Source organism: Schistosoma mansoni, chromosome 6, assembly GCF_000237925.1.
Source record: "Schistosoma mansoni strain Puerto Rico chromosome 6, complete genome".
NCBI lineage: Eukaryota > Metazoa > Platyhelminthes > Trematoda > Strigeidida > Schistosomatidae > Schistosoma > Schistosoma mansoni.
In genome coordinates, this window is record NC_031500.1 from 17,612,860 (window position 1) to 17,632,893 (window position 20,034).

General features: G+C 39.0%; 1 protein-coding gene across 1 annotated transcript in view; it reads right to left on the reverse strand.

Annotated features, from left to right (window-relative positions):
- Smp_016880 (putative mannosidase, endo-alpha) overlaps positions 1-10,714 on the reverse strand; it is a gene marked incomplete at its 5' end in the record, with an annotated part of 36,102 nt that extends 25,388 nt beyond the window's left edge. The window contains 2 exons of the mRNA XM_018798450.1: positions 7,537-7,861; positions 10,445-10,714. Coding sequence (XP_018653391.1) covers positions 7,537-7,861; positions 10,445-10,714 — 595 coding nt within the window. The remainder of the gene's footprint in view (positions 1-7,536; positions 7,862-10,444) is intronic.
- Positions 10,715-20,034: the final 9,320 nt, after the last annotated feature.

A 20,034-nucleotide genomic window follows, 5' to 3' on the forward strand; every position in this document is an offset into this window, starting at 1 on the left:
GTTCTCTGAGCTGGATGGTTTGGTCGTGGATCTTTCATCGTCCTTCTCAACGACATCGGGTAGAATCAAACCAATAGGAGATACAACCAAAACAATGTAATAAACAATGACAGATTTAAGGTCAATAAGAACCAATCAACATCGAGGTGCACAGGACAAGCTATGAATCGCATGTGGAGAAATTCAAACACTTTACTTCTACCCGAAGTTTGTGTTGATGATGTCGTTCAGAAGGACAATGAAAGCTCCACGACCAAACCATCCAGCTCAGAGAACAAACCTACATCAAAAAAAAAACTATTGGACATATTTCTTTGATTTGTACTATGGAGAATCAAATGAAACAACTGAAAGAAAAACTCGGATGTTTTGCCTTGACCTTCAATGAAAAAAGTCAAAAAAACTAGCGATGTTACTTAACTGTTTGTACAACACTTTATAGACAAAACAACAAATTTAAACATAGGAAATACGAGGTCAAACGTGGGTAAATAGACTTAGAATAGTAATCACAAAACATTAAAATCGTTACGTAATAAGAAGTATGTAAGTCATTAGATAATGAAGAATACAAGCGGAAAGAGGCAGAAAATTACAAACAAATGATAACGATTTATCTACATTATGATCACTATTAATTAGATGTGCCAAGATAAAACTGCGTGTTGTTTCTATCTGGCCCTTCCCAAACCACACTGGTAGATGTTCACTCATTCGTTGGTTAAGTTGCCTAGTAGTAGGCCCGATATAGATATCTCCACTGGAGCAGCTGAACTTATAAATGCATATAGAGGAAGCCAACTCAGGTAACTTTTCCTTCGTTTGAGTAGACATCACTGGTAGACTCGTGAAAGTCAATGCAAGATAGGCTGCGTAGAATATCCTATTAATTACTTTCGTTAACCTATCTTTCAGAGTATCACTAGCTACATCCCCGTTGAATTGTAATTTCATGTATAAAGGTTTCTTTTGAACAGTTGAAATCCCCGACTTCTTCCTTGTATCATACATGTACTTCTTAATGAACGCAACAGGGTAGCAAATCTCTGTCAGTGAGTTATTGATAAATTCCAGCTCCTGAATTAAAGTATCTACTGAACAGATCTTCTTTGCTCTACTAGTGAGGCATCGTAATTTAATATTGTTACTACTATTAGTACACCTGTCTTTCCACAAAACAACAAGTTTATTCGAAATTAGATTTTCCTATGATATGATATTCAGGTTAAAAGATTGATTGAAAATTAAACAAAATGAATGGAACTATTGCGTCCTAATATGCACCCAACTACAAATGACCGTCCAGTGCTTCCAGGTTCACCATGGTGGTCTAGCTTCAATTGATTCATGATTTCAACTATGAAAAATACTGAAATCTCCACAAAAAGCCTTCTGATAACTAAGTCGATTTAAAAATAAAATAGAGAGACTGTTAGATCGATCTCATTTGGGACATCAAGGAAAATCAGGGAGCACTGAACAGCCTTTTCGCTCCTATATGAGACTCGTCAGCAACACTCATTTACAACCCAGTCGCGGATCAACACCATAATCTTCAAATCTGGAAATAAACGCTCAACTATGAAAAACATTTCACAAATTAAACTAGTCCTCACAAAACTCCTTAAACTAAATCCGAGATTTATTCAAATCTTAGACTATATATAAAAATAAGATCAGTCTAGTATATGTATACCTGCCCTGGTATGGCCGAGAGTGGGGAGAGTTCGCTCTCCCTCTCGAAATACTCTCACATGGCCATGCGTATATAGCCTCTGCCAGGAAAAACCTACTCAATGCCTTCTCGTGGCGCAGGTGTTCTTTACGAAATTGAGAGGACGAAAAGAGAATGTCCGGCGCTTTAACCGGGTTGGTGGACACGGAAAGTCTACCTAGGGGAGTTGGAAAACCCTGATTCCAAACCAATGGTGCACATGGGCTGGCTCCAGTATCCTGAGGAAACAGATGGCGTATGAACCAATTGTTGGTCACCGGCTACCATGGGACTACATCTCCTCATGATGCTCCACTGCCTTTTAGATCAGACCTTTAGGTCGAAGGCTCTGGGTGTGGCCCCCTAAGAAAACCACCTGCTTCAGTTTGGGCACCTGGGCAGTATCACAGCCCTCACACAAATCTCATTTGATTTGTGGGGCGCATATGTATCTGGTACCCGTTTGTACCAATATTTATGTGTTTAAATAAATAATATAAATGCAAACATACATATTCTTTAGACAAACTTACGAAATTGATTGAAATTGGTACCATGTCAGATTGATAAAACATTGAAAGTTGTCTGAGAAACATTAAAGCCATTAACAAGATTAACAAGAGAAGTAGAAGCGATCGAATTCGACGCCATGGTAATATATTATAACCCTAAAATAAAACATGAAAACAGTAATAAATTAAGTATAGTAAAATCAATATTATAGTTTACCATAGTTAACAACCCATTCATATACATTATGTAGAAACTTAATCATTCTTCTCAAGTGCACTATTCTCGTTTTACAATATGAATATGCCATTCATCTTACACAGTTCAGTAGTATCTAAACGAGAATGAATCATTTCAGGTCTCTTAAGAGAATACATTTACTGCATTTGATTCCTGTTAAACTTGCCAATAAGATATAAATTCTGATCATTGAAGGAGACATATAAATTATGGATCGATTTAAACTTGATTTGAGGAAGATATGAACTAGTTGTTATAAATTACCGTTATAAATGATGTAACTTGCAAATTTTATCAAGTTTCATATTCGCTTTTCTTATCATATATTAACTCTTACAGTTGAAATCACGAAGCAATCTAAGCCGAACCATCATTGGAAACCAGGAAGCACTGCACGGTCGTTTCGTCCTAGTATGAGACTCCTCAAAAGTGGCAAGTCCACAACCCCGCGCGCGGAATCCAAACCCAGGGACATCAGTTCAGAGCGGAAACGCTTAAACCCTAGACTACTGATAGTGGATATGTGCTACTGAAGAATCCCATACTAGGACGAAACGGCCATCCACTGCTTCCAGGTCTTCATTGGTGGTCTAGCTTAGATCGACTCGTGACTTGAACAATGAAAATACTACATTCTTCAGAAGTTTTCATATTGATATATAAGCTTGTTGGTTAAAAGGTGAGTACTTCAATCAATAAGCATCTACTCCGCTAATAAGACTTGCTAAGTTCACCAATAAAACTAAAACTCTGCATATGTTGAATGGTGTTACAGCTGTACTGACAAATGTACTCACATCTCACCTCAAATTTACGGATGAGAATGAAAATGAACACGTTGAGCTACAATTGTTAGATTGCTTAGTGAAAAGAAATCTAAATTGAGCTCTAAATCGAACTATTTGCCGAAACCCAAGGATAGTACCTTCCGAAAACAATGGAGGATAAACGCGCAATATCGTGGGCCAACTGAAGTTACATTTGTACACCAATGAATTTAGCCTCAGTCGTCTAGAGGTTAAGCATTCCCGTGAGAGACCGCAAGTATTGAGTTTGACTTTCTATAGAGAGGTTGTAGATGCATATCGCTGAGGAGTTACATTGTCGACGTCTCTTACTTGTTTATTTAACCATTCACAACTATTTCTATAAACATTTAAGTTGATAATATTACTTAGCACATCACTGTCTGGCTAGTAATTCTTTTTGGTTGTAAAACACATACACATATATTAGTATAGATCCATGATGAAAAGCTAATTGAAAAGAAATATTACTGCGCTCTGTTCGTCTTTAAATAAAAGTGAGCTTGAAGTTCATACAATACATTACTGCCCCGTTGTAAAGTTACAGTTAGTTTTCAATATCACATGAACCATAAATATTTACAAGATACTGACAACTTCGTTTGACAGAGCTTTTCAATTATATTAACTAAAGCAATTCGTTAAGGTGAATATAAAGCTGTCACACAAGCCATAATAAACTAATCTTAAACAAAATGTCTCCAGATTATTACACTTATTAGACATTTCTTCAGAATAAATATTACCTCTCTTCTCAATTTATTTGAAACTACCAAGTCCAACCTTGGTATTGATACCTATTGAGTTCAGTGCAACGGTAGACAAAACATATTTACGCCTGCTACTCCTCGTGGAAGAGCATAAGCCACTCACCAGCATTCTCCATCCGACCCTGTCCTGAGCAATCCCTCACAGTTCTTTCCAGTTGCTATTCATCCTCTTCATATCCACTTCCATTTCCCGGCGTAATGTGTTCTTTGGCCTTTCTCTCTTCCGCTTTCCTTAAGGATTACAAGTTAGGGATTGCCTTGTGATGCAGTTTGGTGATTTCCTCAATGTATGTCCGATCCACTTCCAACGTCTTTTCCTAATTTCCTCTTCAGCTAGAAGCTGGTTCGTTTCCTCCCACAGAAGGCTGTTGCTGATGGTATCCAGCCAGTGAATGTTGCGTATTTCGCGAAGACAACTGTCTATAAATACTTGTACCTTCTTGACGATGGTTGTAGTTCACGTTTCAGCTCCGTACAGTAGGACTGTCTTGACATTCGTATTGAAGATTCCGACTTTGGTATTAGTTGACAGTTGTTTTGAGTTCCATTTGTTCTCCAATTGTAGGAATGCTGCCCTTGCTTTGCCAATCCTCTCCATTATATCTGCATCAGCTCCACCGCGTTCATCAATGATGCCCCCCAGATATGTTGTTGTAAGTTATCTTGAATTCGCTGAGTTTGTCAGTATCTCGAAGGGAGGCTGTATTGAACCTTTGTAATGTTGTTCCCCCAGTTGTCCAGTGTTTCTTTAGCTTCAGTTTCATCTTGGCCACAACCAGGTGATCTGAAGCTATGTCAGATCCTCTCCTGGTTCTTACATATTCCATTGTCCTTCGGAATTTTTGTTTGATACAAATATGATTTATCTGATTCTCCATGGTGTGGTCTGGTGAGATCTATGTAGCTTAGTGTATGCGTTCGTGTGAGAATATTGTGCCGCCTATAACCAATGCGCATAGATTTGCAAATCTCTACTCACTTTCATTTCACGGTCACGGGTTCGAATCCCGGTTGGACCCTTCGACTTCGGCATAAAAGGACTAAAAGTTCGTATTTCTTTCAAATAATTGATGACTGAAACATTTAATGCCTTCCAATTCAACTACAGTTTAGTCTCTGTAACAAATACCACAACAAAACATGTTGACTTAAATGGTACTAGAAACAACACCACAAATATACTGTAGTTATTAATAATGATCATAGAATTGCCTATAATTTTCTATTTGTATATATTGGCTAGCTTATTAACTAGTATTCACAGAAAGTACTTTAGGATTCTGTGAATAAATGATTGTAATTACTTTTCTGGCAATAAAGGATTTCTACAAGCTCCCATGATCGAAACACCGAAGTTAGTTTCTTCCACTGATGTAATATGCACAGATTTACTAATTATCAACCACCCAGTAATTAAACGAGACTTACAGAATTCTCGACCAATGTCTGAAGCAGTGATAAAAAAGTCCCATAATAATTGGGACAGATAAAAAAGTAGAATATATAAAACTGTTTCGAAAAACACTACTCATATCAAGTCTGAAACCCCTAACACATGTTAAGACTGATAAATCTGAAAGCAGCCATAGTCAAACTTTTGTTTACATTAGCTTACACACATAATAGGACATATAAGGGGGAAAACATGACACTGACACCAGTATTTAGACTCTTTAGCTACGTTCTTTCCGTCTTATGGTTTCCATATGAAGTGTGACAACTCAGATAAACACAATTTTCTGCCAGGTGTATTACCGACTGACATAAACTGTCTTTATTGTACTAAGCTTTCATTTACTATTGAAAGAATGATTGTGACCTCTTCACTATGTCGAGGCACACGAACTGAACTCTCCAAGTTGTAAGAGAAATTGGGTGGTCATAATATAAGAAATGCAAATGGTTTGTAATTTCATTAAGTGTAACGATGTATACTTGACGAAAATACTATTTCTAGTAAGGCTTTGCCTCAGATACTCCAACAAACTATCTTAGAGATAGTTGTTATCATAATCAAAAAACGATGGCTTTTGACAGAACTAAAGATTTTATAGCTGTTTTGTTTTTCATTTAAAATCCACGTTTAACATGTTGTGGTAGACCAAGGTAAGACATAAAATGTAGTATATTGTTCTTTCTCAGGGTTTCGGGACTTGATAAAGATTAATGTTCTTGAACGTGTCACGATGGTAAACACCTAATCGATAGTCGGAAGCGTAAAGCCGATAAGTTGCTTATCAGTTTGAAAACAACAGAACCAAAATGATGTAGACAGCTGAACCATAGAGGTCAGGCCTCTCAATACAACAGTACAAAATAACGCTCACAATTAAAAGTAAGATAGTGTCCAATCAGACCCACAACTGATGCTTGAAGTAGAATCTGAGACATAACTGAAAAAAATGATTGGAGATGTTAGATGATCTTTCTCAAAGTCGATCATGATAAAAGACACATATTCACTTTTCACCTTACATTATGTGTTAAATGAGTCATTCTGTTTACTTATTTCTTTCTTCTATTACCTATTTAATAGCTCACTACTATTAGTCGCATTATCTTATAGGACCCATCCACATTCTCTACGATTTTTCGAATTGCTTTAAATACAGTAACCTCAGTGATCAATATGATAGTTTTATCTAGCCTACTTAGGGCTTGTATTAACATATCCTAATGGTGGTCTACGTGAGAGATCAATGTGAGTCAAGAACCAGCACTGTGATCAGTGTCCACGCAGCACTTGTAGTACATCCTATTTTAACGTTAAAATATGCGGGTCTACAACTTCACCAATTTCCTTAGTTTCTTCCAACCTCGAAATGGATTATTTTGAATAAACGTCTAATCAAAAAACACATTCCCAAACCATCTGCTTTGGACATATATGTGGTAGAATAGGTAGTACAGCTGCTATATGAGTTCAAATCTACCAGGACAGTCAATTACTTCGGTCATCCCAAGTATCAATCGAGCAGTCTGTGTTAACAGTGGCAGGAATTATAAACACCAAGGACTTGGAGAATTTTTATTAGATAAGCTTTGACTAACATGCACAGTTATAGTGGAAATTTATTCAACTTTGCTTATTGACACAGTTGCACTAATATATACTGAATATAATAAAGGTTAAGCGAAATAATGAGCAATCATCCACAACACAGTAAGCAATAAAAGATGCAAAATACTAAACTTCTATTTCTGTAATACATTTAAATAAATTTGTCATAATACATTGACAATCAAATGCGAAACGTTTAGGAAGATAGAAGTAATATAATAACTCTCAAATTAATATTACTAATAAATACTGTGCAACTTGTAGCTTAAAGATGTGAGTTATCTACTTTATGCTACAACAAGAACTGAGGGGGAGGGAAAGTAAAAGTAAAACTGATAGATAAATGCTGTCACATAAAGTGTAAAATAGTAAATAAATAGTACTAAGTATATTGAGATTAGTGGATCACTAAATATATTCGTAGTTATAACGCACATTTAGTACATTTAACAGCAGGGAGAACAAAATTTTCTAACTCTTTATATCCAGTGTTAAGATCATCATTAATTATAATTTTTGTGAACAGTTTCTGGCCTTCTTCAGTTTCAGAGAATGCAATATCTTCACGAGCCCGAGCAAGCCGCTTAGATAGAGATTCTTCAGTTTCTGTTCCTCGGCCACGTAAACGCTTTTCCAATTCACTAATTGAAGATGGACGAATAAGGACATATTGAGCATTCAACGGTGGTTGAATTGCATGGATACTTTTAACTCCCTGTAGTTCAACATCTAAAATACATATACGACCACCATTAAGTACCTGAAACGAAGGTAAATGTAGGTGCTGAATATTGAGTTATTAAACAGAAAATAACATTTAAAAATAAAAAAGAGGACTTAAGGATAAAGAAATACTACAAAAGTTTAGTTTACAAAATTTTAATGATGACTAGCTAATAAAAACATAATTTAAAAATATTGCTTAGATTTGATTTCCTTCAACGTAAAAATAATACGGAAATAAGCAATAATATTAAAACTATTTCTAAAAAATTGGAAACACGATACACGGTCGACATAAATACATTAATATTTTAATTTAGAAGTGGGATTTATTGATAACAGAAATGAATGACTGCAATCGTGTCAATATCGTCTATTTTAAGAGAGCGATTTGCAGAGTAAAAAGTAAATACATAGACTAGTAGTGACTGTTGCTGATTCTGATTAGCTTATTTGTAACAGGTAATTGAATAAATAAATAAGATTTCAGGCCTATTTTTAATAAAATAAAAATACAACCTAAGACAGTAGATACATTTTTCGAAACATATAATAGGTATCAATTTTTTATTAGAAGGGACTCAAGGTTGACTACCTGATCTTAAATATTGTAAACGGCAATTTTTGCGTAAAACTATAGGAAATTATTCAAAAATAACGGCTGTAGAAACATAGTGTTGAGTCAGAGATCAAAAGTGGGATTGGAGACTAACGAAATATGACTAATGAGTATGCAATATTATTTTGGGAATCCATTTATCCTGGCGTGAATAATCACGGAGAAGCTTCCTTTACTCTAGTGAGCAAATTTAATCGTTTTTTACATTACAAATGTGAGGTTTTATAATATTACTATCAAGTCACCAGATTTTTTGAAGAACAATTATAATCAGTTTGAACTTCCAACAACATACTAAGTTGATTTCTATTACCAGCTGATAGTCCCAGAGCCATTATTCGCTCAGTCACTCATAATCAACGTAAAACCTAGAGCAAGTTCCCGTTAGCTCATATTGCCGTATCATATTAGTACAACCAGATGTAATAGAAAATAAGTAGGGATACTGCAACAGCAATAATAATGAAAAAGGCTTAAGAGGAATACGGTACAAGAAGATGGAATGAAAAGATACGTTTGAAGGAACATTGGAATTTACGATTCAGAGGAAGAGCGACTGTATCTTTACCACTGAGACAGGTTTTGGGCCATCTCCCTCAATTTCTCCGACCACTGACGGCAACTAATGCTTGGTTTCCAGTGACGTAATTTGAATCTACTAACATGGACTCGATCAACGGTGACTTTATGGATTGATATCACGTTTTAAGTTTGGCAACCCCATCTTTATTTCAACCTACTTCTATACCGGCGGTCATAATCCGCCAAGGTAGGTGGTTGGAAATGCGTAGTACATGTCCCAACCACCTCACTTGAAGATTCACAACTTCGACCGACTTTCTACCTTTGTCTAGTACCCTGTACTCAACTTCAACATTGCTCACTAAGTTGTTGCGTGATAAGCTATCAACGCTTTAAAGACATCTCGGGAAAGACAGAACTCACACACTTCTGGTTACAGATAATGCGTGAAGTAAATTCCAGCAGTATAACCATGGGAATGCTGAAGGATTTAGATTGATTTAGTGAAAAGTACCGACTGATTTAATCGTGTGATTAAAAAGTAGCAAGTAAATTCATGCATCTATTTTCTGAGGAGTGTTTTGCAACGAACGGTTTCCTAAAAAACATCAAAACTGTCAATGGAAATCACATGGGTATACTTGATCCTGAATAAAGAATATGGGTGAAAGCACGTTTTCGATCGTCAAAACATGCAGCTTACAAATTAAATAAGTTTCACAGAAGCGCAGTCATGTCCTAAAAATTGGGCGAAAGCAGATATTTGTCAGTGCGTGCTTTGACTGGCCGATATTTCTAGGGAAACTAACAACGGTGCACTAGCATATTAAAAGTATGTGTTTATCGTCTAGGGTGATATAATTAGAAACTCATGATGCTTTTAAACACTGCACTCCCAACAGCCAAGTTAATCAAAAGACAGCCTCAAGTTTACTTGACAGAACAAACATTGAGTCTAAGTCACTGACCAACGTAATGCATAAAATTAACACGATGAGAAGTAAATTAAATTTAACAAAGTACAACCTACCTCTTAGATAACAATGACAAATTAGATGGCATCCTATGAGATCCAACATTTTAGTTTCAGTCAGTTCTAATGAGCCAACACGTACTGAACCCACGCGTGCAATTTTTATACAATCAGGTTAGAGTCTCAACATAGGAACAATTAATTATATTATTTTGACGGCTTCCCATTCTGAATAATGCTGTTTACACTTTCAGTTAACTTAAGAACGATGTTTGAATCGCAAACTCTACACCTTACGTAATTTAAGTATGCAGATGAGAAGAAATAGAATATGTTGGAACTTAACGGCATTGATGTTCAATGATAAACGCTTTAACTCTACAGCTTTCACGTCATAATATATCCTAAAGAGCGGATTATCCGTAATGAGCATAGACTGTTACAACAGACACTTATTCTGACTATGAATAATAGAAATAAAAATCATGATATGAAAAATCACTTACTGATTCTACAGCTAATCTTGATGTTCCATAAAAGTTCCCAGCAAATTCTGCATACTCAAGAAATTTCCTCTGAGAAACCTCATTCAAAAACGTATCTCTGTCGGTAAAGTGATAATCTACTCCATCTCTTTCCCCTGGGCGTGGTTTTCGAGTTGTATGAGATACACTGAAGCCAAAACTATTGGGAAACTTCTCCAGCAACATTTGTAGTAACGTGCTTTTACCAGCCCCAGAAGGTCCGGTAAACACATAAATTGGTAGGTCGGCCATTATTTGAGGATAGCAAATGTCCAGAGGACCAACCCACTTGTATGAGGAAAAGCAGAAAAAACCGACCAAATAAACCACGACAACCCATTACGATAAAAGGACATGGAACCTAGTTTTTCGAATGGTTCATTTAAACAAAGCCAACTTATCCCCAGGAAAGTCCAATTCATAATTATGCGTACAACTCCAGGTTCAAATTGTTTTGGACAGAATAGAGGAAGCTTTCGCTTAACGGACTTCCGTGTCTAGTAGCAGTGGATCACCAATATCTCCAGTCAGGAATCTAGGTATATTTTTAATAAAAGAGGAGAAAGAAATCGGTAAATCATGGTAAGATACCATCCTTAGTCCTTCAGAATATTTCAGGTTTCCTCCCAAAGGACTCCTGCGAAGCTGCTCGGGCTAGCTCAGTCGGCAGCGAAATACAGTATTGGGCAACTCTTAGGGAGTAGGAGTTGTGTCTACTGTCCGTTCTGCTTTATTGGCACTCCAGTTTCTGGGTGTTACTCCTTAGATTGTATTAGGGAAGGGGATGTCCAGAAGTTTTAGGGATAGTGTAAGCCAATAGGTCGCCTCTAAGACGCCTATATTCATAATAGGTAAAGGTTGAGTGATTGGAGGATCTCTTCATAAGACTTGAATTTGAGTCTCCGAACTGATCTCGTGACTCGCCGCTGGACACGCCCCAGGGTGTCCTTATCCTTCTGGAATGTGGGATAAAATACTATGTTTCCGTACTCTGAATGTGGAAAGTTCTTCCGTCGAACTGGCCAAAAATGCCCTTCAATGTTGCCAGTGCGAGGTTTGCTCGAAAGGCCTTTTTGTAACAGCTAGCATAAGACTTCAAATCATACGGTACCAACACTCCTAAATCTTATTCGACTTGAGATACTTCTAGAGAGGAGTTTCCCAAGTTGTAACTGTAGTCTGCAACATATCTCAGAAGGACTACTTTGTACTTTGAAGTGTCAAAGGTAAATCCTTTGTATCTGCCCAACTTTGAAGTCCGGTCAGATCCTCTTGATGTGCCACTTTATCCCCTTGGTTGCGCATCCCACTCCAAAGTTTCACATGACCAGCAAGAAGTAATAATTCAGACGATACCTGTTCTGGAAAAGAAGAGGCCCTGGTACTGAACCATGAGGAACCCCATCAGGAAATTCCATAGCCTGAACGAAATTGAAGTTAACCCTGACCTTAAAATGTCGATATTTTAGATATGAAGTGAGCCAATCAATTAGAAGTGATTTGATACCCAATTGTTTGAGCTAATTTATAAAACATATATGGTTGACCCTATCAAAAGCTTTTGAGAAATCAAGGTAAATGACCTCAACTTTCCCTTCGCGATCAGGAATGGCTGTCCATATATCCGCCGCAGTTAGCAGGTTGGTTATACAGGAGCGAACCCCCCTGAAGCCGTACTGTTGGGATGAGAAGAAGTTTAAGGATAATAAGTAGTCGTGTATACCAGGAGGGTGAACATCCCGATCCACCTGTTGTAGATAGTCCTGTCAAGCTGACACATCCAACCGTTTGAAATACCATTGCCGGTTGTTGATGGGATATCTGAGCTCAGTTTAACTGATAAAACTGAAGGCTATAACGGCGTGATTGCTTTTCCCAGGAGAGCCAGGATTGAGAGGTTGTAGAGTATGAATTCCTCGTTTGTAAATACCCAGTCTAGGCGCGACGGTATCTGACTGTTTCTCCAACGAGTTGCCGACTTCACATTTTCAGATAATCCCAGATCCTTAACGAGGTTGAAGAACCAAGCCTCAATTGCGTTTTCACCTCCAATATATGTACGTTCCATGAAATTGATTCTATGAAGATTGAAGTCCCCTAGAATCAGGGTATGAGTGGATCCGAGGCGCGTAGAGCGAGTTAATCCTTCCAGCACACCACTGTCATACTCGATGTCAGCAATGGGCTTCCCGTAGATGATCCCAACTAGACACCTTGAGCTGGTAGACAATCTTACTGAGCACCACACGGATTCATCAAGATTGAGAAATGTTTGGTTAATGAGTTGGTGTACCTCCAGGTATAATCGTATGTACAAGGCTACACCCCCCCCCGATTCCTGTTTTTCTGTCATTGCGAAACAAAGACATCCCAGGTATTGCTTGCTCCTGGTCCGTAAACTGAGAACATATCCAAGTTTCAGATATTCCTATCAGATGAGCATTATTAGCGTTGTCAATTTCACGTAGCTCGTACACCTTGTTTGGTAAACTCGCGGTGTTCATGTATAAGCAGTTTATGTTTTCATTTTGAAACTCGTGAGTTTCATCGTCCAATTTATCATTATGAGCCTTGTGTGAATGGACAGGTAATCTAACTACACATGGTTTTCCGAGTTAGTAGCTCCTATCCTATCCACGTTTTTTCATGATCCAGATAGTCCACAAGTGGAATGGTCAGCTCTAACTTGTCTTTGTGCTTGATACTGTCATCATTTGGCGTAGCCGGGTGTAAATGGATTCTAGTTAGCAACCGACGTCTGTTGTCACGAATTACTTTCAGAGTTGCAGCCGTCATATAAAGGGATGGGGGGGTCATCTTCACCAGCCGGAGTCTAGGATCTCCGTCCTTCCTAGCTAGTCTCATCACTTGTTAAGTCAATATGTTTTTGAGCTTCAAAGACTCATTGATGAATTTCCATTTCCTAATATCAGAGTTTGTGTGCTCAAGGCCCGTGTTTTCTGGTACACTTTGCACAATGATATTTCTTCTGAGGAAAAAGTGCTCGCGAGATTACTTAGGGATGTCCCGAATGGGATTGTATCCAGAATGAGGCATATAAGGCAGTAATTTTACATTCCCATCTGATTCCAGTAAGTGCCTAGCCAGTAGGATATCCACCTCGTCATTAGCGTTAGTGTGTGTTATACAAAATAGTCTTGAGTGATTCTGATGATCACGGTCGCTTCCCCGAGTGAGCCGTGTGACCATCAAAGACTCTATTTCTGAACGTTCTGGCTTCTTCATTAACTCCCCCTAGAGCATCCTGTGATTTTTGTCAAGCGAACTGAAGGGGAGGTCAAAGCTGTCTTTGAGATTCATGGTTATGAGAGAATAATCGTGGACCATGATTGTTCTCCCAGGTTTTCGGATACGTTCAAAATGAGGACCTTGCTGTTTAGTGGTTGAAGCACGTTTCAGATTCCTGCGCTCTTTGCTGACCGGTTGAACATTCTTGGTTGTAGACTGTGTGGCCAAATCACCAGTTGATCTCACTATAATACTTGGGATGTTCAGCATCTTAGACAGTGACACTCGGTCCTCTTTAACTCTGTGAACTACGGTCAAGTCGCCTACAGAATCTGGGGCGATAACCGTTGCATTCAGGGACCCTGTGCTAGGAGACTAAAGTCTTCTGAGGGAATCCGGTACCGCCGATGTTATGATGGTGCCGAGCTTCGGCATGCCCTCACTAGTTTCGTTGCACGATCCATCGATAGTAGGTTTGTCGAGGCCTCTCTTCTTGTCTTCGCCAAGCGTCTTTGTTTGTTTATCCGTTTTAGGACTGCCTATTGTCAGGGTTGCCAACAGCTTTTGTCGAAGACCTGTCAAGAGAATGACGTTGCTTAGCAAATCTTCATTAAGATCTATGCATGCTTCATGAAACCAACCCTTGTATTTAACGCACATTATCAAGTTATTTCGAAACCTCGAAATCTATGACGAATTTGGGTAAAAGAAAGAAATAAATTACTACTTAATATCATAGAGTTGAGATCATGAGTCGATTAAAGCTAGACCACCATGGAGAACCTGGAAGCACTGGACGGCCGTTTCTTCCTATTATGAGACTCCTCAGCAGTGTGCATCCACGATCCCGCCTCGCGAGATTCGAACCCGGGACCTACCAGTCTCGCGCCACACCACTTACCCGATAGACCACTCAGCCGGCATCCAATGCTGTTAATGTCTAATTCAACCAATCCACTAAATTGAGCAACCATTCAACAATGTCATCAGGGAGTTGATATCTCCTAACAGATCTGGTTGAACTCTACTGGTTACTGCTTAATAAGTGCCCTGCCGCGAGACTGGTAGGTCCCGGGTTCGAATCTCGCGAGGCGTGATCGTGGATGCGCACTGCTGAGAAGTCCCATAATAGGACGAAACGGCCGTCCAGTGCTTCCAGGTTCTCCATGGTGGTCTAGCTTTAATCGACTCATGATCTCAACTCTATAAAATTGCTAAAATCCCACAAAACCCCTTCTGATACTACTTAATATCTCAAACAGTAGATTTTCGTATATTTTAGGAGCCTCTCAAATCTACAAAGCTTGTCAACCTACTAGCGTTGTAAGAGTTAAGATGTCGAGCAAGTAATACGTCCTAAACCTTGAGATATTAACCTCTTGATTTGATCGCCCTCATGTTTGAATCTCACGCTCTTGTTTTCTCTGATTGTCGTCACAGCTCTAGTTATTGAACGTAAGTGCATTCTATTTAGTTACTGATCCTCCGACTCACTTTTTCTCTTGTTTTTTGTTATTTAAGATAATATCCTAACACTCTACCAGCACAAAAGGCACCATCAGGTTTGACGTAAACTTACTAAGGGCTGAAAGTTACAAGCCTATTACAGTTGGATGGCAATAATGTGGCGGCTCGACTCATATCAGAGCCACATCAGACGATAAGTAACCAGCCTGAATCACTCTGTCATGATAGTCAGACAACGTTATCTTTCTGGCGTCCCTTTAGAGCCGAGTCGTAAAATTGAATGATGAACACACGCCATGACATTGGTTTAGCGACACATCCATTTCGTCGACAATTATTTAAACTGCACATTTAACCGAAGTTAATCCCGAAGCGTTTGATCGTACCTGAAAACTTTCATGCTCCGTGTGACAATCTCAGTCAGTCAGTCACAACTTAGAACTTCGTGCGTACACACGTACATCAGTTCGAGTTGCCATACCACATCAGTACAGAGATGCGGTTGTCTATTCAAATCCCATAATGGTAGAAGTAGTAAGAGTACAAGCAGTAATACGAAAGATTAGGGTTTGAAGATGTTATTGAAGGAGTATAATCCAGTGAAATAAATTCGGAAAGAGAAGAAAGATCGAGACATGAAGAATTCAGATTAGAATTTGATAGAACACAAAGAGTGGATGTACCTTTGCCATTGCAAACCATTTTCAGCCATGTCATTCAAAGTCTCTAACTGTTGATTGTTATCATCTCTCGGATCCCAACCAGGTAGTCTACACCTACCAACATCGCTCAGTCCACTTGTCAGTGAGTGACTCCATGGATTTGTATCATGTTTCGGTAAGGCCGCCCCTAACTTTCTTCCAACATACTCCTACTTCCTAGAACATTGGACGTCGGGGCAGTCAGTAGTTGGGCATACGTAACACATATCCCAGCCATCTCAACTGATGAAGTTTCACTACTTCATAAATCGATGTGCTATCCTTATCTAAAACCCGTTTTCTAACAACTGCATCACCTACTCGATGGTCCCAGGATATACGAGCCATGCTTCGAAGAAACCTATGATCGAATGCTAGTAGCCTACGAATATCTTCTACCCTTATCGGCCATGTTTCACTGTCATAAAGTAGGACGGACCGAACTGCTGCACGGTAAACTCGTTCTTTTGTTGCTAGACGGATATCTCGCCTACGCCATAAATGACGCAAGTTGGTGAAAGCTAGACGAGCCTTCTGTATCCACGCTGAGATTTTGTCACAAACCAGACCACAAGGGCTTATGAGGCTCTCAAGATAAGCGAGGCGGTCAACACGCTCAACTATTTCACTCCCTATCATTAGTTCTGGTGCCGATGTGACCCAATCCTGAAGTAAAATTTTGCACTTCGAGGGAGAGAATCGCATCCCGAACATGCCTGCATTGTTGCTTATAGTGGTCAGAAGACTGCATTTTGTCAGAGTTTTCACCAAATTGAACTATGTCATCGGCGTATTCTAAGTCAACAAGTGAGTCACCTGGTAGAGGTCCAGCTCCTCTAAATGTAGGTGAGGAAAGTGTTATTTCTAAAAGCACGTCTACGATAAAGTTAAACAAGAATGGAGAGAGTGAACAGTCTTGACGAACACTACTTGCTGTAATCAATTCTGATGACAGTTCTCCATAAGCTCTAACTCGACCAGTTGTGTTCGAGTAGAGAGCCTTTTTAGGTTAATGCACTTCTCTGGTACTCCTTTCAGTGACAAACAATGCCATAGAACATCATGAACAACGGAGTCAAATGTCGCCTTAAGGTCGAGAAATACTACTATTTTGGGGCGTCTGAATGTTCGTCTATGTTCTAAGACCTGACGTGGAGTGAATATCTGATCTATACAACCATGTGCCTCTAAATGCGTTGGTTCGGCCAAGAGTGGGTAGAGTCCGCTCTCTCTCTCCAAATGCTCTCATATGGCCACGCGTATATAGCCTCTGACAGGGAAGTCCTACTCACTGCCTTCTCACGACATTAATGTTGTTTACGAAATTGAGAGGACGAAAAGCGAATGTCCAGCGCTGTAACCGGGTTGGTGGATACGGAAAGTCCATTTAGGGGAGTTAGAAAATCCTGATTCCAAACCAATGATGCACATGGGCTGGCTCCAGTATCCTGAGGGAACAAATGGCGTATGAATCAATCGTTGGTCACCGGTTACCATGGGACTCCATCTCCTCACGATGCTCAACCGCCTTGTGAATCAGATATCTAGGTCAAAGGCTCTGGGTGTGGCCCCCTAAGAAAACCACCTGCTTCGGTTTGGGCATCCGGGTAGTAATACAGCTCTCACACAAATAAAATAAGAGTTGTGTGGCACATATGTATCTGGTTCTCCTTCGTACCAATGTTTATGTGTTCAAATATCTGGTCTATACAACCACGTCCAGGTCGGAAACCAGCCTGGTTTTCTCTAGTCTGCTCTTTGCGAGCTTTGGTTAGGCGTCCAAGTATTATTGAAGCTAATATTTTAAACACTATATTGACCAAACTGATCCCTCTGTGATTGACACAAGAGGACTTTTATCCTTTCTTATAGACTGACACAATCAGTGATTGGGATCAGTCAGATGGAATTACGTCCAGTTCCCAGATTCTACCTAAGACCTCAGTCAATCTCGCTGCTAGTATTGAACCACCATCCTAAAAAATCTCAGGAGTAAACCTGTCAGGGCCTGCTGCTCTCCCTCGTTTTAGATTTCCTATAGCTTTTTCAACCTCGTAAAGAGTCGGAGGACTTACATCAATTTGCCATTCAGGACGACTGGGGATCGTGGGAAACCGAAGTGTAGCTGAAGGCCACTTCAACTGATCCCTTAAGTGTTCTGCCAATCGACCCAATCTCCTAGATCAAGAATGAATAATATGACTTTCTTTTTGGAGATAGTTTCGCCAACAGTTGGGTTCTCATTACCTGTTTCTTTAACACTTCTGAATAGTTGTCTGATGTTACCTATTGCCGCTGCCTTTTCCATCCCTCTTGCTTTCGCTACCAACCACTGTTCACGATCGTTGCGTAGGCTTCTTGTTAACATGCGCCTAAGTTGACTCCGCTCTTCGTTATGTTCAGAGCCAGATGGGATGAGTTTTCGAGCATCTATCAGTGCAGTAGGTGCTGCTGAGATCCAGTGTTTCTCCCTAACCTTATGGTTTACCTTACTAGCGGAAATCAAGGCTGTCTGCACAGCCTTTCGGATGTCATTTGACTCTGCCTCGGGGTGGGCACAATTTGTATGGCTGCCTAACTGTCTTTCTAGTTGTTCGTGAAATATATTCTTAACTTGCCTATCATTAACCACCCGACCTAAGTTGTGTGAAAGTAAGCCCTGAACATCCTGGTAATGTCAAATTATTATGGCTCATGTATTTATCTGGCTATTCATTTTGTGCAGAGGTTAACTTCCTATTGTACTGTATTAAGTGTTAAAAATCTTGTTTGTTCAGAAAGATAACCTCGTCCTCCATCCGTTCTGTTGCACGAATTGAATAAGGATCAACAGTAGCCATAAGTCAATCCTCTCCCATAGATGAAATGAGGAGTAAGCATCGGTGCAATGAACGAGAACTGAAGTGTTAAGAACTACTTTATTTTTTAATGAAAACTTACACAGTGGCTTGATAAAATATGAAAATCATAAGTTAAGTACATCATTTTTTCATCTTAGAGATGTCCTTTACAAACTCAATTGTTCCTCTGATTCTGTTGTTATTGCAACTCCTCTCCGATTTCCTTCCTGTCTTCTTCATATCAATCTTCTACTGCCAGGCATTCCACTTGCGACTGGCGTTACGTACCACTCACTTCTGTCAGCATAAGTAGCATACTCCACATCAGCACTAGAACTGCACTATGTCAACAAATTGATCGTCCAATATCAACGAGTTGTTTTCGAACGAATAGAATTAGCTTAAGGTCATAGTCAATGCCATGGCAATACCGCTCATTCGTGACCAAATCTACCTATGATATTACATCGTTCTCCATGGATTGATACTGAAAGCCGGGAGATACTGTGGAGTAGGAAAAAGTAATCATCTCAGAAGTCACCATGATCAAACAAACTTAGGGTTGTATTCCGTTTTATGATCCAGTGGTTAGTGATTAGAACGCACTGCCTGAACTAGTGATATCAGCCACATCAGTTAGCACCCTTAGGGAGAAACTGGATCTCCAGTTGAAGGCAAGCAGAGGGTTTAGAACATTTCACACGATCTAATTTTCTTATTTTGAGAACGGAAAGCTGATATTTTCTAAAGCATTCAGGACAGCTTTCATTCTAATTTACTAATGTCTCGGTATTTGTTCTGAATCATTTGAGCAACATGAAGTCCTCAGAAACATCGACTGATTTCTAAAGAATATTTTTAACTTATTAAGACTGCAAAATACTGGAAAAACGTGATAAATTTAGTAAAGCTCATATATGACAACAACAATGTATTAACGAAAAAGCATAGCTAAACATATTTAAGTCTGAATGTATTAGTCGAATGGACATGCTAGCTAGAAAATCATTGGACTGCCGAACAAGTAGTGTTGTGGAGAATGAATAAAAACTAAGAAAATATTTTAAGTCAATCAACACTGAAAAAGGATAGGAAGAATGAGTCAATAGAACACAAATAAATATATACAAAATAAATGAGTTACTTGTTATTATCAGAAGGGTGCGCGTTCACAGGTCCAAATATTTATCCAAAATTGTGATTGTGTAGAAGTAATTCCAAGGAATGTCAGATATAGATCTGAAATGCCAGTGTATGATTGACAGGGTGTGGGCTGCATGATAATAGTTAAAAACATGCAACGGGACTGTTAGTA